This window comes from Brachionichthys hirsutus, chromosome 5 (genome assembly GCF_040956055.1).
Source record: "Brachionichthys hirsutus isolate HB-005 chromosome 5, CSIRO-AGI_Bhir_v1, whole genome shotgun sequence".
Taxonomy (NCBI): domain Eukaryota; kingdom Metazoa; phylum Chordata; class Actinopteri; order Lophiiformes; family Brachionichthyidae; genus Brachionichthys; species Brachionichthys hirsutus.
In genome coordinates, this window is record NC_090901.1 from 2264231 (window position 1) to 2281611 (window position 17381).

The 17381-nt window shown below is 40.3% G+C and overlaps 1 protein-coding gene across 1 annotated transcript in view; it reads right to left on the reverse strand.

Annotated features, from left to right (window-relative positions):
- LOC137894131 (voltage-dependent calcium channel subunit alpha-2/delta-1) overlaps positions 1–17381 on the reverse strand; it is a 38368-nt gene that overhangs the window by 10106 nt on the left and 10881 nt on the right. The window contains exons 7-23 of the mRNA XM_068739605.1: positions 13221–13352; positions 12226–12295; positions 12069–12119; positions 11759–11858; positions 8935–9093; positions 7665–7769; positions 7339–7417; positions 7044–7093; positions 6874–6963; positions 6719–6793; positions 6560–6640; positions 6247–6321; positions 5041–5100; positions 3328–3384; positions 3053–3124; positions 2692–2753; positions 1971–2047 (exon numbers count right to left, since the gene is read on the reverse strand). Coding sequence (XP_068595706.1) covers positions 1971–2047; positions 2692–2753; positions 3053–3124; positions 3328–3384; positions 5041–5100; positions 6247–6321; positions 6560–6640; positions 6719–6793; positions 6874–6963; positions 7044–7093; positions 7339–7417; positions 7665–7769; positions 8935–9093; positions 11759–11858; positions 12069–12119; positions 12226–12295; positions 13221–13352 — 1395 coding nt within the window. The remainder of the gene's footprint in view (positions 1–1970; positions 2048–2691; positions 2754–3052; positions 3125–3327; positions 3385–5040; positions 5101–6246; positions 6322–6559; positions 6641–6718; positions 6794–6873; positions 6964–7043; positions 7094–7338; positions 7418–7664; positions 7770–8934; positions 9094–11758; positions 11859–12068; positions 12120–12225; positions 12296–13220; positions 13353–17381) is intronic.

Genomic DNA, 17381 nt, shown 5'->3' on the forward strand with positions numbered 1-17381 from the left:
ACAGATGATGTCATTCCATGGTGAAAATTAGAAATATTCTCCACAGTAGATAATAAAATATCACAGTGCAACTACAGGGGAAGAATATTCAATTTCACAGATATAGTTTGAATGAACGAATGAACTTCTCAGAAGATGTGGACTTTTGGAAATACAAGGAAAGGGAATGATCAGAGGACGAGGTTTGGACGAACTAAAGAAAAAACACGAAGATACAGCAGAGATAAGAAATCATTCTGCTCCGTGCTTTGTCTGCTCTGCTCTGGATTTCATTAAAATATAAATACATTAGTAATTCCTGTCTCATAAATGTCATGACAGGCATTGATGGCCATCATTCACTGGTCTCTGAAACCAAAGACATTTTGGACAGTCCCTTTAAAATATATTGGGTTGAGTGGCGTCGTCTGAGGAAAAACAACAACTGGACACTGTCTTTCTGTCATGTCTCTGTACTCTTGAATGGGTGTCTCTTATGTCCAATTGTTTTCCACACATTCTTTCTTCTTCTTTCTCGCTCTTTACTTCTGTCATCATCTCTTTAACCTGGGCTTTATGCTATTTATTTATTGCATGCAGAATAAGAAACATTTATGTTCATCCATCCAGCCCTTGGCCAGGGACGCTCCCTTAGGTGTCTGGGGGGAGGGGGGGTACCCCTTATAGCAGAAAGTGTAAAAATAGAGTGAAGGCTTTGGTGGTCTGACTCCATTGTGAAATGATATATGTCTCTACAGAGAGTCCCGAAAAAGTCCCCATCTCCTTATCAAAGTCGTCTGTGACAGCAAGGCAGGGTTTGTCATTATCCTTAACAGGCCTCTAAACATTCCTTATGGCAAAGTGACAGATTTGGTATGCAGACAGGGAGACACAGAGCTTCAAACACTGAGTCAGAATATCATATGTCGGAAAATTTCACCATTAGCCGTTTCTGTTTAGTGTGTCACATCAAAGTTATGACAAATCCACTGAAGCCAGATGGTTATGTGCTGAATCCAGTGTTCGTCCTGCCAATTATACCCTCTGATCAAAGCTCCAATCTACCCGTGCATCTGCCCAGCTATCCATCTGTGCATAATTGCACATACACACAAAGGACAAACATGCTTGCACAGTGTAATACAAGGAAAGAGACAGAGGAATAGTGAGTACTTGCCCCAAGTTGAAGCTATGAAATTTCAGTGTAGAGGGAGGACAGGAGAGAGTCAGAAAAAGTACAAGGAATTACAGGAAGTACGTCATTTTGAGAATATATGCAAATATGAACGATTTTCTCCTTGAGATGGCCAAAGTATAGTGAAAAGCATCAAGAGCACCAAAAGAGTAAAGAATGTGAACTAAAGAAGAGGGAGAAAAGGATAGAAAGCATCAGAAATATAGGAATAAAGTTAGTGTAAGTTAAGTGTGGACAGGTTTACAGATCAGATAGAGAGACAGAGACAATCAGAGAGGCAGACAATTCCCAATAAAGTCTGTCAACGGTGGGCTGACCCCGCTGAAAAAGCAGAGGAGTAGAGAGATGGAATTGGCCACCAAAACAGAGGGAAGATGGTTGAGTGCCAGAGGGGGATTTTTTTTTCTTTCGAAGAGCCGATAATGAGCACGGGGAAGAGGTGTGGGAGGTTTCATCTTCCTCCGAGCCAGAAGGAGGACCAGAAGGAGGGAGTCAAGATGGAGAGAAGAGCGAAACATACACAAGATCAAAAAATGGAGAGCTTGAGAAGGGGAGCATGCACATCAGTGAGCGTGGGAGTAAAGGGCGACTGACCAGAGTGCTACCCGACAAAAGATAACCACAATGGGGATAGAAAGGAGTGGCTGTGGTTCCAGCAAAGAACGAGTGGTACGAAGCCAGTGGATGCTCCAAAACAAGTATGCGCGGGGGGCTGGACATGAAGTACTGGCAAAACCTGATCCATGTATTTGAACACAGTTCATGTTCAAGATGATGAAAATGATGCTACACTTACACATAGCTTGCTTCATGTCATTCCCAAGTTTAGCTTGAATGAAGTGTTCACTGTATTTAGGGAGAACAAGAGCCAGGCTGCAAAAAACAACAACACATGATCACATTACTCAGAAGACGTTTCTCATCGGAGGACATTGGAGTAAATACTAAATACTTTTTATTGATTTGTCCCTCGGAGGGAAATTTGGTTTACAGCAGTAACACTTTCTAACTGTAGTCTGCTGCTGGTCGCCATGTGCGCATGCGCCCAGGCAATGTGGGTGAAGTGTCTTGCCTAAGGACACAACAACAGCGTACACGTGTGCCTGAGCCGGGGATCGAACCGCCAACCTCTCGATCTTAGGACGACCCTCTCAACCACTGCGCCACCATCGCCCGTGACTCGTATTGTTCCGCTACTTTTCAAAATGATCTGCCGAGTATTTTAGTTGAATGTGGTTATGGATAATTTTTATTAATAAAGAAAACAAAATACACAACTACCTGTAATTCAATTTTCAATGTCTTATATATATATATGTCCCTGCATATTCAATAAAAGGCCAAAACCCCATGCACCCTATCAAGCAGGGGTGCATGATTGAAACAAAAGAGTGACCCCTGTTGGCTTAAGTAGAGTCCTCCATCAGCTGCAGTGCTCTCAGTCGTTTGTCTTTGAATTATCTTCAGTGACTTCATGAAGAGCAATAAAATATTGACCGATTGTTGACGAGCCTCACCTGTAATCAGTTCCATTGACTGGTGCCCATGTGTAGGTCCTGATTCCTCTATCTATGTACCTCTGCCAAAGATGAAACAAATGAAATAAGAATTACTTTGTAATATTAATATGAACTTTATAGTTAAAACCACGCAGCATTTATTCATTAGAAGTATATGAATCATAATTATTGTCATATAAGTATTTTTCCTTCGTAAAATAGACAAACATGATTTCAGCCGCCTTTGATCTATTTTTCAATATCTGGGTACATTATGCTGCTGGAAATCCAAAATGCAGAGGAGACCTTTCTAAGAGCGGATATACACACACAGACTCTAATGTGACATCCTCAATCCTTTCAGATATTTTCCTCTTACCTCATCCTGACTTTTCACCAGCGTGTGAATGACACGTTCACCCGTCTCTCCATCGATCATCATTTTCCTGATCTATGAGGAGGAAAAAATACTAATAATTCGCAGGCAGTTTAAGGAGTCAATAGATCTGATTCAGTGTGTATCAACAGCTTTATTCTGATACACTCAAACTGTTAATAATTATGTGGAGGCATCTGGCACGTCAGTACGTGTGTATGTGTCAGTGTGTGTGTGTGTGTGTGTGTGTGTTATATCCATGTAACTGCACACTGCACCTCCACTTTGATGTCATTCTCCAGCTCAGCATCCAGAAAGTCTAAGGTAACGGGTTCCTGGAATTTAGGATTCTGTGTAAAAGATAACATTTCAGTCTGAGCACCCTCTACTTCTCGCTTAGGTTGGAATAAATGTCTTTCATAGAACCCTGTCTAAAGCCTGAACTGGTAAAGTACAAGCAAATGACATGCAATGGGCTATTTTATATTTGTCACTCTTACTAGTCACAGATGAACAGTTGTTACCTGCATCTTACTGCCATGACATGAAATACAACACAGTGAATGCTACTTATTTGAGCAGTGGCTTTTATATTCAGTTAATTACTGATCATTTTTTAAACACATGAACTTCATCAAATCTAAGGTATAAAATAATAGGGAAAAACATATGGCAGCGTTCTGACACAATATCCATGACACGGAGCGCAGCCGAAATCAGATTTGATACAAAGTGACATCGGACCCTATTAATGTCCTCTCTTAAAAACTCTATACGTCTGCGTTGCTTTATGGCGGTATAAAATACTAGCAGTAATCTAGTACTTCTCTATAAAACAGCAGTGCATGGAATCTGGCACCAGTCTGTCCCGCAAAAAGTTTGTTCACTTTGAGATTCACAATGAAAGCATATTAATGTTTCAGTATAGTGTCTTGTGTTTATACTGACACATGCAAGCAGTCACAATTACTTATTGGAACTTGTCATTAATTGTGATGAGTTGAGTTCCTTACATGTAATGGCGAGTGAAACAACATGAAACGGATGATGGTTAAGTTGAAGCATCTCAATGTGAAAGTCAAATAAGAAAGAAGAAAAGATGAAGAAGCAGAACATTAAGTGATACAGAATAAAATACCAAACATGCACAAAAAAGACTGGCTATGAAAAGAACAGGAATTGGTGCATGGATGGAGCAAACAGCAAAGTAAAGAAGATCAAACAACAATCAAGAAGGGAGAAGAAGTGACTGAGGAACAACGAGATGAAAAGAAACAGAGAAAGAGGGAGAGAAAGTGTTTGTCCACTAAGCTTTGTTCAGGAAAACTGTGGTGTGAGATCAAAATAAAAAATGCAACAGGGGAGGCTTGTGTGTTGAATATTAAACATCTGCAAATGTAATGAAATTACATAAAGACCCACAGCTGAGCCAGAGAGAAGAGACACGGTAAATGTTGTCAAGGCCAAACATCAGCGATCATCCAATCTGATTCAGTGAATGATCGGCAGGCAGCCTCACAAAAATGATACACACATACTTTTTTTCCTCCAGAGTAAAACGAGCTTAACATGCATTAAACATCTTCAAAGGAAAGAGTTGTTCTCTACGACACAACGCAGAACAAAAGCTAATTATTAAATCATTTTAGAACCTTAATCACATCCATATTTGGATTTGGATTTTCACCCATTAATCGTCTAATTTTACAAGCGGTATTCTCTTAAAATAGTATGCTCATGAAAATATGCATACTTAAAAAACATGCAGCTCGTTTGTTTTGAATGTTCTTCCATGATCTCAGCAGCGACTGTAACCAGAAACAGAAGGCAGTAGCTTTGGGTTTAAGGACATTCAGACACAGGACTAGAGATAATGCATCATACCTATAGAGACTGCAACTATATACGTATCTAAGGGGCTACGATACACAAAACTGTCACTACTTTCAAGAACTACCTCTGCTCTCTGTAGTACTAGCACTTAGTCTCACCTCATGAAAAGTGACAGCATACTTATTTCTGAGTCTGAGCTTCCTGTTACGAATCCTTGTCTAGGAAAGTTATGAAAAGATGCACAGTGATACGGATGAGAGAGAGCGAGAGAGCGAGAGAGCTTGACAGGAGATAAGCATTGCAACCTGTCTGAAGATCAGTATGGGGTAAAAGACAAGGGGGGGTCCTTTTATTGAACTGGTAATCTAGACTCATATAAAAACATAGACAAGTATTGTAGATATCTATTTCTGACAATCTACAGAACACGGCTGTTTAAATACAATCTATCCACGTAACTTCCATAAGCCTGGAGACATCTTTACATAAGATGTATTAAAAAAAAAATTACCGGTACATGGGAATTCTCACAATAATAATAGTTATTAAATTTAGAAATCACACTCATCTCACTTTCCTGTCTGCTTGCATTAGATTGCGGACCGATAAGTGGGCTTCTACTATGCGTCATCAAAAAAAAAAAGAAACTCTTTTAGATGAAAGGAGGTGCTGCTCTGATCATCATCACCTCAGATGCATCCAACATGCTGCCTGTCAGAGCCTGCTGCAGTTGGAATCACTATCGGGCTCATGGCTGACTTTTGCAACCTTATCACGCACCAACGCCAAAACAATCTGCTCCCTTGCACCGATCTAAGGGTTTGTCAGAATATTCAGGGTCGTTGTTGACAGGAAAAGTAAGAAATCATATGGAAAGTAATAGATGATTTCAACACTGTTGTAATACTCAAAATTATTATCTAATGAAATATATGGAGTTAATTTATTTGGCTAAATGTGCAGTAAAATCTGCAGGAATGAGATCCCATGGCAGAACAAATCAAATTATATTCTGGGTGTGCTACTATCACTTTCAAACACTTTCATCTATTCTATATGCACCGGTTCCCCTTCTTATCCTTCATTCGTAAACATATATTCCAGTGTGCTGCCAAATCTATTTGATCTCATATATTGAATGACCTTCTAGCTGAAGCCTGACGACAGTCATCCTCTAACTGGGGAATTAATTCATTTTCTGAAGATCCATGAGGCGACGGCACATAGACGAGTTTGAAAGGAGCAACTGCTAGTCAGCAAATCATTTACTGAGAGCAAGGAATTAAAGCACAACCGATATAAATAGCCGGAATATCAAATTATTCTTCAAGATACAAGCCACACAAAATGACTTATAGACTTACTTTTGGCTGGAGATTGGGGTGCAGCAGGACATATCCATTGGGATCAATGGCAAAGTAGTATCCATTTGGACCAATCTGAAGCAAAGAATGAAAGCAAGATGGCAACGTTGGAGTTTTTTGTAAAACATCTGAAAGAATGTTGAAATCGGCTGCTTCATAAAAGTATAATGTTCAACAAATAAGCTGTAACTAATGACATTTTATATGCAGATGAGTTTCTATAAACGTGGTTTCTAGCGACATTAGTCTGTAACTGCACCCAAGGGAACGCTCAATGCATGTCTATGTGTGCGTATGTGGTTTTTCACCTTACCGTGAAGCGTGGCGTGAGCTTCTTGATGTCATCCAGTGACACGTCAATCCCCATCACGCCGAGTATTAACTGGTTCTGGTGCTGAGGCATGAACAGTAAACAGTAAAACACACATTTGTTACGCTGATTCCACCAGCGACGTGTTCAGGCGTCCTCTACCTCGCCATTCCTGTCTTCCTTTGTCCTGGTTTTATTGAAGACAGGTAGTGTTCCAGTGATGACCAGACCCAGTTCCTGGCACAGAGTCAGGCAAATACTATTCAAGTCAGGAATCTCACCGCTTTAACATTAACATTACATGAGGAGCATTATACCAAGGCATCGAGGTAAACATTGGTCCACTGGACTTGTTTGGCTTGTTTGTCTGCCAGAACCATTGGTCTTCCTAGGACATCCAGGTACTCCTAAATTGGACAAACTTCATATTACCAAAACGTTAAAAGTTGATTGACTTAAAAATCACAATAATCAATTATTCTCTCACCTGTGTGTTTATTCTGATGGCTCCAATGGAAGGAATCTCATAAAAATAACCTGGAGATGTATGTGAAATGAGAGAAAGGTTGGAAAGCTGTTCTTCTGATTCAATTATAGTATTTCAGCACTTGTTCATTTAACCTATTAACCTAATTTAGCTTTATATATTCCGTTATGCCACCCACAGACCACCTAAGAAGAGTTAAACAAAGGATTACACGTATATGAGATCACAAAACCAAGTGTAGTCTGAGAGAATTGAACCCAGGAGTACTGGCATGTGTTATGGTGTCTGTCATTGCCTTTGTTGGAGCAGGCCATCCACTGAATGGGTCCTTTATCGTAGTTGTGTTGTCCTACTGAGAAGGTGAAGATCCTCACCTGGAAAAAATAATGTCTTGTAAAGCCAGAAAGTAAACATATTTGTTTTTCTGTTTTCAGTCAATTTATCACCATCTTGATCCTGTTAATGTAATTTTATACTAACCAGGATTGTAACGTAAACAGACATTGAGTTTAAAAGTAATGTCCTGTGTTGACAGTGGTGTTGACATGTGTTTGTTGTTCATAATGTCTACCTTGTGCTTTTTTATGAGTATTTGTATACAGATGTGTGTCATCGGCAAACCTTTTTATCAGCATTGTATTTCTCCAGTATGGCCCGAGCTCGTTCCTCTCCACCATCAGTAAACAGCATGATGATCTTATTGCAGTTTGCTCTGCTCACATTTGTCTGGACAAATGAAAAGACGTATATTCTATATTTGTGTGGAGTGTACTTTCCACAGATTTTTGTTCTAAATGACAGTCCGTCCCACTTTGGCCCTGTTAATGTTAGTTCGCATGGTTATACATTTTTTTTTCCATATTAGGACATACGATATGAGGAGGAAAATCTGTGACAAACTCAAACTCCCACAGTCCCTAACAGCATATAGAGATCCACCCAGCTGCAATCTAAACCACCAATCAGAGACAGGGGGAGTGTCTGACAAAGTGTCATTTGGATGGATGGAAGGAAAAATTCACAGACATATTATTGCTTTGAGAATTTTTTTTTTTTTGTGATATGCTGTTAGCATTAAATTGGTGGATGCTACAAGTTTTTTAAATTGGTGGGGGTCAGGTAATTTCAAAGGACATTGGTGAAGTTGAACCGGCGGCTCAACTTGCCCCCACTCTTGATTATTATTGAAGTATTACCTTTGTACATTGTATCATAGAAATAATAAGGATTTGTTTTTTTTTTCATACCAAAAACTATCATAAGAGGCTTCCATAAATGGCAGACAGACAGTCTTTGTGGATTTGGACAGTGCTGTGGAAGAGGTACAGAATGGGAAGAACAGAATGGGAAGTACCGAATGTGCGTCAGGTGGGAAAGAACAAGAAGCTCGACTGGATGACGTTAAAGTGAGACACGGATTTGAAGTAGTTTGGAGAAGTGAAAGAACAGGGCATAAAAGAACAGGACAAACCCATCAACACTTGCAGCTTGTAGTCCATAAAAAAAAACCTGATTCATATGGAAGTGCCTTTATAAGACTTATATTTCTATAAGAAATAACCATTATCACCTTGCAGCTATCAACACCCACAAAAATACATTTAGAGACCGAAACTGCAAAAACAGTTCAATCAACATTAAAATTTTTCTAGGATACAATTTGTTCATGAATTTCAAGATTCGTTGGTATTATTTTATAATCATACCCTGTATTAGCAACGTAGTATTTCTTTCGTCTTGACAGTTCAGTAGCAGTAACTCATTTAACCAGCAGATGGCAGTGAAAGACAAGCACATTATCTAGTACTGTTCATCTGCTCTCCAATAAACAAGGTAATGTTCTTTCATTAACAAAAATAGGGGGTGTGGGGGTGTGGGGGGGTCACCTTACCACAGACAGCTGCTCAAAAGCAAACTCAAAGCCCTTGGTGTAGTTTGTGATTCCTTTAGCTGAGATGTTCTGCACAGCGTCCTTCAGGAGCTTCTTGTTCCTGACATTGGCTTGAACCAGATGGTCGAAGCATGCCGTCTTCTTCACCCTGGTATTGAACTGAATAAGGGGGGATACTATTACGACGCGTGCAAATTCGAACCACATTATGCTGTTGCAGCCAGTGAACACAAACACTTCCACCTGGTCTTGGCTATTATCAAGAAGTGGCAAACAGACACATTCATCAAGTCCCACTAATTGCTTCACATCCTTGGAGCTCAATGATTTGGTACCCATGGAAACAAGGTTCTGCTGTATATGAGCAAGATTAGGCAGCAATACTATCTTTGTTAAAGGTGAGATCCACTCATCCACACACACACACAATATAAAAGCCTATTTCCTTCTACACAAAGCTGAGCTCAAGGAACTCCTAATGATGTTAGGCACAAATAAGAGAAGTTATTATATCCTCCTGAGACCCAGCCAGTTAGCATGTCCTCTGTAGTCGACATTTGTCCATTACAGATGACATGCTAACTGGCTCATGGCTGGGTCTCAGGAGGATATGACAAAATAAAATAATCTTGTTAAATGAGGACTATGGGATAGGTGTTTAAGAAACCACAATTTTATAGAACTCTTCTAAAAAAATCACAGCATCTAATCGATTCCTACAATCAATATGTCTCTGTGAGATGGTCAGAAGGAAGGCTGGATACGCCAATATAAACAGAAAATCAGAGAAAGGAAAGCCATGAGAAACCGGACTCTTTTCGGTGTGTGTGTGTGTGTGTGCGCAACGAGTGTGATAGCCTTGATGTTTCTTTCAGAGTGACAACGACAGATACACACCTCTCCATTGAGAGGCAGAACAACCGATCAAGGTGACAGTCAGCGCATAAACTCAGCACATAGAACAGGCACAAATTAGACTTACCCTAACTGGAACTGCTACACTGTCAAATGTATGCATTGTGCTTCTCGAGGGAATATTTAATGTTTACAACCTCACAACACAAGAAATACAAACCACATCATTGATGGCAGCATCTTTTACAGTATCTAAAATTTATCGGAACATGAAAGGGAAGGTGAGATGGGAGTGTGGGAGGGTGAGGAGCAGAAACTGACAAGAAGAAGACAGAAAGGGGAGCGTGAGCATGCACATATAATAGATGGGTGGTGATGAGGCATGTTACATGTAGAGAAACATTTGTATGGCAATCATATTGTGAGAAATATGCTAATTCTAAGAATGAGTCATTGTGACATGAAGGGAAAAAATGCAGCTCCTTAAAAAACAAGTCTTGCTTTGTAAGAGGTAATCATCAGGCCCATAAAAGTGAATTCATTTGGGTAAATGTGCAGTAAAGAACAAGATTGCTACACATTCTACTATTCCCTCCCTTGTGATCCTATTACAAAAGCTTGTGTGTGTGTGCGCGGGTGAGAGAGAGAGAGGAGAGGGAGAGAGAAAGAGAGCGAAAGAGAGAGCGACCAGGTTTTAGGAATGGATTAGTAATGACACAAGAGAGAGGCTAATCGCCAAACTCTAATCCCAATGGACTCTCTGCTACTCCGCCTGCTCCACTGACATTGGCTAACAGTGGAGATACCAGATTACACATGGCTGAACAGGCGGAATAAAGGTGAAGGAGGCTCAGCAAACTGAGAGGGTGAGGTACATATAGAAGAAGAGGATGAGGACAGCGAGGGAGAACGCATGAGCTCAGAGGAAGCAGCTTTCTGGCCTGGTGCAGCTGCTGAGGAAGTGTGATAGTATCTTGCAGACCAAATGCCAACTTTGTCCCTGGGCTACTGTTAATGAGGAGGGATTTATGGGTAATATCAGAGATGAATGATTTAGTGTGAGGTTAGAACACCCTCAGGACCAGACACAGGACATTGCATGTGTGAGTCAGTGAGTCATTGAGGGAGAATGTATGACACAGAAAAGAATGTAGGATTCCTGTGTACTATATCTGTAATGTTGCACACATTTATAATCTATTAAAAAAAATCATATGCTATTATTGCTGGAAATATGCAAAACGTATGTTGTTAACATTTATCGAGACGCTTTTCTCATGGTGGTTGTGCACATAGCAGCATAACAGTTTTACACATGTATTGGTTTGGATACAATTATTACACAGTTACTGTTTACAAACCATCTAATAGTCTAAGGGTAATCGTTTGTATTAATGACTTTTGTTTTTAGCTTGGCTAAAAATCATGCAATTTTAATCAGTAGGAAAATTGTAGAAATTCATGAATATAAGACCCAAATTACAAAATGGACTTAATTTGCTGGTAAACCCTCAGTTTAAAAACAAGACATAAATTCTCCACAAACTGCAGCCTCCTTAGGTTACTATGGAGGAGACATGGTGTACAGTGTGAGGAAGACCATGTAATGACACAAAGAGATGAATCAAGGTTTAAAGTGACATACTAAGATTCAATAATGAAAGCAAAAGGGTGATGGAGAGATTGAGAGAGTGATGGATGAGTGCTACCTCACTCCAGTCAGAGGTGTAGGAAGTGGGTGGGGGCAGGTGGCATAGAGTTTTAATCCCGTGCACCAAATAGAGCAGTGGGTATTTCATTAAAGGTCTGTTTCAGGGTGGCCAGACCAGAGAGAAATCTATATTTCATTACTTGTCACCTATCACTCTGTCTCTTTCTTGGGTGTGTGTGTGTGTGTGTGTGTGTCACCTGGCACAAACAACAAACAGATCATACATCAGAAAGCGACGGAGCGTTTAATAATACTCACATAAACTACATTGACATAGTCATCATCAGACAGCGTCTCCAGCATCTCACTGACGGAGGTCCTGATCAGTTTGAGAGTCAAGCCAGACACACTCCCACTACTGTGAAAAAAATAAAATTAAAATACCTGACAAATTCTCACTGCAATCTGTCAGCTCAGATCTCAGTTGTCGTCCTGTGAGGTTTAACTCGGTGTAATTAGAAATGCTTGTGCCGAGGGAAATATATGAAGTGATGTGGCCAGCCGTGTATTACAGTAACATCGATTGATTGACGTGAAACGTTACAGATCAGGTTAGAAAGTCACTCACGCATCAACAAGGATTAGCATATCTTTGGGTGAGGCCGCTCCTTGAATGTACCTGGATTAGTTGACAATAATGACTTAATGCAATCAAATAACAACCAATGAATTACACATAACACACAAGGATAGATGCTATACCATTATCTTAGCGGATCTCTTACCATGGCCTCCTGCGGACATCATACAGGTCAATTTTACTCGGAGTCTTGCGTGCATCCATCCAGGGCGAGGCTTTAGGAGGAGAGGAAATGTGTCATTCATTTATTCATAATTATAGGGAACATATTCAAGCACTATTTTGGGCTGCTTTCTGACAGACCAGTCTGAAACGCTGAGCTGCAAATATCTAGGAATGTACACTGTGATCATACTCAACACAGACGAGTCCTGTCGACATTAATAAACAACAAAAAAACACCTTTGCCCCATGATCACAGACACCTTGTTGAATGCATATAAGAATTATCCAGGTATAAGAGATGCTTAACGCACACAAAAGTCTTTCATGAATAGGCAAACATGCACGGAGATGAAATAAAAATGTTCATCTGAGCGGCAAAGCCCAGAGCAGTGGATTGACTTGTTTTGACAGTAATCGTCTTCTTTATGTGTATCTGTGTTATCAGTGAGGGTCAACCATGAAAAAGCAAGTCAGTGTGAGGGTGGTCGACTGTCTATAGTGCATACTAAGGAGGTAAAAGACGGCACAAAGAGGAAAACAAAATCCAGGGCCAAGGAAAAGTCATGAATATTAGACACAAACCCTTCTTGTAAAGTCCATGACAGGGAGTCTCATGAATAGAAATAGCTTGGCAACGTGCAGACAGACAGACAGACAGACAGATAGATGCTCAGAGCATACAAAACCAGTGCAAGGAGAGCAACGGTTATAATTTATCGAGATTAATTTCTCAGTGATGCGTGAAAGGAGCGCCCCTGGTTGTTTGTAGTTCTGATTAAGAGCCGCATGCTCTATCTTAGGTCAACCAAATTATAGTTATAATCATGATTAAACTAACACCTTTAAAATTCACACAGCTTCATAGTGAGATAATAAGCCGCACAAACAATTTAATAGAACAAATAATTCATGAAGGATTTTTGCCTTTGATCAATGCCAGGCAAATACGAATGTGGGTGAATTCATATGCATTACCTGGGTAATAGCGAGCCAGGCCTGTCGCACTGCCAAACACCTGCCAGAGGAGGGTCGGGTCATCTTCCCTGTTCTTCCGAAACACTTCCTCCAATTCTTCTGTCCAGTTCAGCTCATTCAGCACGATGTTAGCTGGAAATCCAAACGCCACCACACATGCACTCTGTGAATCACTGGCACAGGTTTGCGGTGTGTCATTGCGATCACATGTTTATTTTACTCAACCCTGCAATTATGTGCAATAGCATTTACATTGCATAGTGGTACTGGTATGAAAATCATTGTGGACAGTAAAAGCCATCAACCCAAATTAACAAATGTACTCGCACACAGGCCCACTCAGTCAACCCACTTGCCCAGCAGGACACGTTGCAAGCCGTGTAAGTATATTCAGTAAGGAATGCAGAAGATGGCTTTCTGGCAATGTCTTTTTGCTGATTAAAATTCAAATGTGTCTAATTGTACCTGAAGGACTCACATTGCGTGTGTGTGTGTGTGTGTGTTTGCTTTCACGTGTGCATGTGATTGATAGTGTACGTCCTGAAAGGTAACAGATATTATGGATGTAATGACACAGCACCGAGACAGCTCAGAGCCACATAACACTCCATGATGGATGGAGACGCAGCATATGCTGCCCCAACTCTATCTTCCCTCTGCCTCTCGCTTTTCTTTGTTTAACCTTTATTTATACAGGGGGGGTCAATGAGAGCAGATCGGTCTTTATTTTTATAGGACTATAAAAACAAATCAAAGAGTAAAACGTTTAAATAAACACCCAATACATACATAATTAACTGCGATATAGTGGAGCATTCATTTAAAGCTAATTTCCTAAGCAAAGTATAGTGACATTTGTAACAATTAAATTATCCTAATCTAAATTAGTTTGCATAAATTAAATGTCTTATTTAATCTAGTATTCTATGCTTTAATGCGGTTCCCATCACCTGTTTTTGTTCATGTGAGACAGATTGGTAAACAGCATCGAGTGCAGCATAGCCCACTGATGTGTAACGCAAAGAACTGTTAATTTGCATGCATGCCGATGGAGGAGACCGTTAATGAAACCTCGGCTGCCAAGACTGCATGCTTTTATTTCTTTTTTTATTACAGAACTGGGGGTAGGAGGGGGCGAGAGAGAGCATGTAGTGTGTGCCCATTTCTGAAATGTCTTTATCTCATAGAATTATAAAAGGAAAGAAAGCATAGCAAAGCCAGAGCCCTTGTTAGAAAATGACAAATAGCTCGGTATGTACGCGTGCTCTTCATGTTTGATTTATTATTATTTTCCCCTAGCAGGGACTCTGATACTATTAATACTATATGGTAGCACTAGCCTGCTTATACCTATTAGAATTGACAAACTATCTGTCTGTCCCTCCACACAAGAGAAGGACACCCTCAAACTACCAGCAGATAAAATGCCTCTCAATAACACTCGCTTCTCTCATGCATCATAACATGAGTCAGAACAATGAGCAGAGGGTGAAAGCATGAAAACTGGCTGGACCAGCCGGAGAGGCTGATGGAAACACAGGCTTCAGCGCCTCACCCAGCAGAAGGTGACGAGGAAGGGAACAGTTCCCCGTCCTCAAGATCAGGACTCGAATACCAGGTCCAAAGAAAAAGGAGTTACACTGATAACAGACGTGTCTTTGATAACGATAGTTTGTAAAAGACCTTATAATGTTGATTATCATCCCAATTAATTAATTTCTTTGTTGCACTCTAATTTCAATGAATGCAAATCTGGTATCAGTAAGATAAATAGAGTCAGCATCCAATAGCTTGGCTTAGCACAGAGAGTGGAAATAGTCCAAATCAATGACCTTTAATACAAAGTATCAACAGAAATCATTCTCGCAGACTAACATAACTACGACCACGACAAAGAACAAAGTATCAATTCAACACCGGCAAAGTACCAAAGAATCCAACGCTCACTTGGCTCGGCTTGGTTTGACATGGACTGGCGCAGGTTCTCTGGTTCAAACACTCAAGACAAACTGGCACGGGGCAAAGGGGAGACACGAACCATTTATACATGAGGTAGGGGAACACAGGTGAGACCAATCTGGGTGGGATTTACAATCACACAAAGGGAGGAAGTCTGAAAGGACGGAGTGTCAAAATAAAACAGGAAGTGGGAGAATCACAGACACAAGACAAAATAGAAACTAAACATAACCTAATAAGATTTCCTGGACATGATAATATACTCATTACAATTATTTATTAATGTGTCCTGCCCTTTGGTGTCATACTGTATTCAGACATTTTCAGCTTTTGCATCCAAAAGCAACACCAATGAATTGGACCATTTTTCCCCCTCGTCTGTCTTCAGTATCTCTCCCTCTATCTCATTCATCCTTCGCCGGTCCACAGCTTTGCTTTTATGTCGGCCTCTCTTCATTCTATTCTATTCTTATCGCACACACATGCCTTCTTACTGCCTATAGGATTTGATTTTACAAACATGTATCCCACTTTACCCAGAAAATCCAATTTTCTCCAGCTGAGCAGAGGCTATTCCTGGAACATTTATAGGGTGAAGACCTCAGCCCAGGATATGTCCCAGCAGCTTAGTGGAACTATGCATACTCATTACGGGCTACCAACAAACAGCATCCGTGAGAAAAAGAAAGCTTCAGAAGCCATGGCACCGAGCCCAGATTATAACCAAAGTGTCTCAGTAAAAAATTGGCCAGGTACAAAAGCATGCTAATAAGCCAACCATGCACTTTCACAGATAACAGAACCCAACATCAGTGTGCCCCATCCTCGTCCCTCACTTTGCTTCCCCGGCGTTTGGGGTCAGCGGAAAGGTGACCTTGGGGCCAGACGACTCCGCAGCAGGCTGAAGGCCATGCTAAGGAAGTCACTCCATTTAAATGTCCCTCCAAGTCACTGCTAACACACAACATCCTACTCCATGCTAATTAGTGAGCATCTAAACACATATACAGACACACTGTTTCACACAGCATCCGTGCAGCCTGTTGCTCAAATCCATGGTGTCCCATAATTCAAAAGACTGAACATTTTATTGTTCACTTATGACACTTTTAGCATATAGTGAGCTGACCAGGGATTTCAAATAAAGGAAGACAAAGAAGGAAGACGAAATGATTTAAACCAGAGTTAGTTATTTAGCAGTCACTCCTCCTGTCTTTGAAATTCATATTGAACTCAGAGGGACCGTAGAGATTTTTTTTGGTAATATTCGAAATAAATATCACCACATGATAAAATAACAGACAGGCCAAAACATTTTGATGAGGTTCCATCATCATCTTCAATGATTTTAGATAGACAAAGGCAGCTGACAATGTGAAGCATAGACAAGGGCTTCAAAACCGATGCTGCTGATGGTTCTGTATTACATTAAAATAGTAGCAAACTGCTTTGTTTCAGTGTTGATAATGCGGCTTCATAACTGCCAGTGGGTTTGTGGTGTAGGGTCCGCATCCAGCAGTTTTGCCTGATGTCACAGTATGAAGCAAATGCAGTAATGCTGTCAAAGCAGACACATAAAAACACAGAAGAAACACTTGCAACTAAAATGTTGTATCCTGAGAAAATGCCGTTTTTACAGCGCATATCCAGTGGAGCCACTGGCCAGAATTCAGTGAAACTCTTCCTTTACGAATATGCATCAAAGCTTTTACAAGACCTTTTCAAAGCAGTCATATTGACATGGAAAAGCAGGTAACAAAGGTTTAATTCATGAAATTAATTAAGCTTCCATTTCATTTAGTGAGGAAAAAGCCTTTCCAGGAATTAAACATGGCTTGAATGGATCAGTAACATAATTTGCATTGTCAGTGCCCCCCTGTGTTTAAACCCACTCTCTCATGTCCAAATAAAGGTCTGCTCAAAACCATGTGATGCATGAAAGCATGAATCGAGACTTATTATCTAGATCTTCCTTTAAAAAAAGTAAAAAAAAGGCAACCATGTTTGTGATGTTTGTAAGCTTCCACAGAAAGAGAACAAAAGCACACATCATTCCATTCATTCCTTGAATCCCAAGGACACGTAGCTTATTCAGGGTACAGCAGCATGCAGGAGAAGACTTCATTACACTGCATTGCCTATTATACAAATTAAACATGCTAATATACTAGAAGTGCAACCTATAAAGAACACATTTCAAAA